This window comes from Grammomys surdaster, unplaced genomic scaffold (assembly GCF_004785775.1).
Source record: "Grammomys surdaster isolate TR1022 unplaced genomic scaffold, NIH_TR_1.0 264, whole genome shotgun sequence".
Classification (NCBI taxonomy): domain Eukaryota; kingdom Metazoa; phylum Chordata; class Mammalia; order Rodentia; family Muridae; genus Grammomys; species Grammomys surdaster.
In genome coordinates, this window is record NW_021604705.1 from 2,581,876 (window position 1) to 2,586,166 (window position 4,291).

The window sequence follows — 4,291 nt, forward strand, 5'->3', positions numbered from 1 at the left end:
AGCCCCACTCTCTAAGCATCTGCTTCTGAGTGGTTAGTCCTAGACTCTGCCTTCCTCTGCCCCAGCCTGTGTCCTCCTCCTTCCTATAGAGTTAACAGCACCATCTTCTCTGCGCCCTAAGGATCACTGATCACTCATCAGTGTGGTGTGGTAGCCCTGCACTCGCCTGAGGCATGACACATCAGAGTGTTGGATTCTGGGGCAGCAGTAGCTCAGGAGAGTGTTCCAAGCATCTTTCCATCCTCACAAGAACCCATCTCTTCCACAGCCGCAGGCCTGTTCTGCCCACCATAAAACTGAAATTGCCAAACAAAATAAATAAAACTAGCACTCTCATATAGAGCAACGGTTTTACAGTCAAAGTTACAAGAATCAGAGCTGTATGTGTGACTAATTCTAACATCCTCTCCTGCTATCTGATGTTATGGCATCTTTTAGCCCATGTCTTTGTCATCGTGTATAACGGTCACGGTATTAGTGACTGTTCTCTGCTGTTGAAATGATAGGGAAATGGTTTTGAAAGATTCTAGACTTGGATAGAGAAGGATCTGTTTTAAACGTATTGGAATTCCTAGACACATTAAAATTGTTTAAATGTTAGAGATAGTTTAATAGAAACATACACACACACACACACACAGGCAGACATATTTCCTAAGGATTTCTTTGCCTGGTTTAATCACACAGAAGGTGTCACCTGCTGGTGACAGGAAGTTTCTGTTATTGTGAGCAGCTGTTCAAATCATTTCCTGCCTCCTACCAATCTTTGTTACAAAGACAAAAACCAGGAAATGGAAGATAATGGACTTGCCTTATTCTTGAAGACAGAAAGCTGAGTTTATTTACGCTAAAGCATATAATTTTGGAGCCCAAATATCTGTTTTCAAAAAGAACCATTAAGCCTCCCAATTAGAGGCTTTCCCTGATTTGTTTAGCTTTCCGGTAACCTATTTTTAGCCTCTGAGACTAAATTTATCTAGTTATCCTATTTGCTGTGATAAAACTGTGTATGTATGCACAGTTTGCTATCAGCTCTATTTTCATAACAACCAAATTCCTTTCACAGAAATACAACACCAGGGTAGGAGACAAAGGAACTCAGCTGTCGGGTGGGCAGAAGCAGCGCATTGCCATCGCACGCGCCCTCGTCAGACGGCCTCACATTTTACTTCTGGACGAAGCAACATCAGCTCTGGATACAGAAAGTGAAAAGGTAAGGAGTTAAGTTGAGTTCTTTCTCCACCTTAGTAGAGAACACTGCTCCAGATAGCTGATTGTTGCTGTTGGCTCCCAGTGGAGTTTAAACATGTCTGCAGCTGGGACTTAGGAGACCTTCAGTGATAAGAGGCAGATTAGTCATGGACCCTATGTTTTCCATGATGCTCTGCCTACAAGCTGCATGCTGGCAGCAGTCTGCTCCTGCAGGCAACATCTCTGCAGCAGCCTATGAGGAGCTGAAGGTGAGAGTTGGAGTCTGACAGTGCCCTAAGACAGCCACTGCTGCTGCCTTCCAGCTTGAGAAAGATTAAGAGTTGAGCTATCTGAAAGGCAGATGGACAAGGGATGTTTTCTACCTGCTGTGATGGCTTTGGCTGGTGCTCCAGCTTCCTGCATGTACCATGAGCTGGGCTGGAGGACCACCTTGAGGGATGTTGTGTGGCAAGACTCATGAGTGTTTTAAATGATTGGATAGATGTATTTACTGCCCTTACTTTAATATTAGATACCTCCTGTCTCAGAATTCATCTAAAGTCACTCTTTTTTTCTTTTTCCTGATGTGGTAGACCCTTAGTCTCTAAAGTTTATGTTATAATTCACTTATACCAGGGGTTTTTTTTTTACAGTTTGTTAAATATTTTATTTTACAGAACAATGGACTTTGTTCTGTTTTATACATTTTTAATCATTTATTTTGCTCATATTAACTTCCTGCTTACTTCATTCATCATCCCACCAAACGGTTCCCTTTCTATTGTCACACTAAAAATATATGTTTTATATATGTAAAACCTATAGCTATTGGTACACCTAGAAAGAAAACACAATATTTTGTCTTTCTTACACCTCGTTGTCCTCTGTTCTTGTCCTCTTCTCCCTTTGAAGCCTTACAAGCATCACAGAATCTCCCTTCTACGTTTATATCATATATACCTTTGAATAAAATTCTGCACATGGGAAAACACACAGCATTGGTCTTTCTGAGTTTGGCTTATTTCTTTTAACATGTTATCTTCAATTCCTTTTTCCTTCAAATGGTAACATTTAATTCTCCCTTATGGCGAAATAAACCTTCACTGTGTATATATTCTACATTTTCTTTATTCATTGGTCTGTTCGTATGTATCTAGCCTGGCTCCATACAGTAGCTGTGATAAATAGTGCATAGACTCAAATATGCTGATATCTATGGTGTTGTACTTAGAACCTTTAGATACATACCCAGGTACAGGTATAGATGATTATGTCTCTGTCTTTGCTTTGAGGAGTTTCCACACTGATTTCCACAGTGGATGTTCCAATTCTCATTCCCTCCAGCTCCCTGAGGGCTTTCTCCCTCCCTGTCCTTTGTTCTCTTGGTATCGGGCATTCTGGCTTCTGTAAGATAGAATCCTTATAGTTTTAACAACACAATTAAAGAAGGATGTAGTAGAGAAATCTCAGGTCTGGTTATGGAGGGGGATCTATAAGAAGAGCATTGTTTATATCATTAATTCTTTGGTGCAATTGTGAAACAGGTTGTCCAGGAAGCGCTGGACAAAGCCAGGGAAGGCCGCACCTGCATTGTGATCGCTCACCGCCTGTCCACCATCCAGAACGCAGACTTGATCGTGGTCATTCAGAACGGCAAGGTCACGGAGCATGGCACCCACCAGCAGCTGCTGGCCCAGAAAGGCATCTATTTCTCAATGGTTCAAGCTGGAGCAAAGCGCTCATGAACTGTGACCGTCTGAGGTGCTAAGTGTTTTTAATATTGATGTTTAAACATGACACTTAACCAAAGTTAAAAGATGAGCTCTGTTAAAAGTAATTTCATCTAGATGAGAAGCCAAGACTTCATAAATAAATCAACCAAAATTGAAAAAAATAATTATCATTAAACAGGGCTGTGTTTTTAATTGCATTATGTTATTCATAAGAGAACATATCGTTTTTTAAAATAAAATGTATAATTTTGTTTCAGCTTTTAATTTCTACCCTACTTTCTTAAATGATTATAAAGACTATAAAAAGTACCATTTCTTAAATTGCCTACAAAAATTAAATTTTCATATAATTGGAGTCATCTGTTGTGCATATGAATTTATCTGTTCTTCCAAATAGGGTGCTGTAAATAATTTCAGCTTTCAGAAACGTGTATTTTAAGGACCTCTTTATTTTTTTGTGGGTCGGTTAAGTAGTTTAAGTCATTTCTGTTTGGGATGTGTTTTCACATGCAGCATCACAAAGCCACCTATGCAGCTGCTTCTCCGACTTGTCCACTGGCCTTCACATGGCCATTACTGTCTGCTCTCAAACCCAGCACGGCCTGTGGGAAATGGGATGAGGTTGTAAAGTATATGTTGTTCAAATGCACCTTAATTTTCTTTATTGCTCTACAAAAGGGCTCTTCAATGATTCCAACACTTTTATAACTTTATAAGTTTAACTACTCACTAACATTGTTTCTAGTAGTTGGTCTCTTCCAAAGCTGATTTTCCTGACTAGAGATGTTTAGGATATGCCATGAGTTTCAATCCATCCTGATACAGACAAGAGAACATCTCAAAAAGCTTAACCCTGACACAGGAAATGTGAGTGAGGATCACAAGCCCTGGGGCCATACTTATTAGGGTAAATGGTATCTTCAATACATAAAATTCTCATAAAAGCAAATGATATGATCAAGTCATTCCCAACAAGAAATGCATAACCAAAACGAATGTGCACAATTTCAATAATAAAAAAATGTGCAAGTTAAGCCTGGACTACACCAAGAAACTCTGTCATGAAAAACAAACAAAACAAAACAAAAGCTGACTTGCTTAGTAACTTCCTGATAGAGGGACCCTTTACTGCGATACCTGTTTACTTAAATATTAACACCATAACGAGAGTTTTAAATAAGCATTTGCTTCGATAAAGCAATGTCAATTCTTGATATTCAGTGGAAAGACATAAAAGGATGCTGTTGAATCATTACGTATAATATCAAAAATTGTACAGCTTTAATGTTAGCTTAATAGTTGACTATTACTGTGCATACCTGTAAATCTAGTACACCAGAAGCTGAGGCAGGAGGATCTTGAGTTTG

The 4,291-nt window shown here is 39.3% G+C and overlaps 1 protein-coding gene across 5 annotated transcripts in view; it reads left to right on the plus strand.

Annotated features, from left to right (window-relative positions):
- LOC114628097 (multidrug resistance protein 1B) overlaps positions 1-3,278 on the plus strand; it is a 62,030-nt gene extending 58,752 nt beyond the window's left edge. For 4 of the 5 annotated variants that reach the window (XM_028776049.1, XM_028776052.1, XM_028776053.1 and 1 more), the window contains 2 exons: positions 1,067-1,213; positions 2,736-3,191. In XM_028776049.1, coding sequence (XP_028631882.1) covers positions 1,067-1,213; positions 2,736-2,936 — 348 coding nt within the window. In that variant the 3' untranslated portion in view covers positions 2,937-3,191. Of the gene's footprint in view, positions 1-1,066; positions 1,214-2,735 lie in introns of all 5 variants that reach the window. The other variant, XM_028776051.1, reaches the window with a different exon arrangement.
- The last annotated feature ends 1,013 nt before the right edge of the window (positions 3,279-4,291 follow it).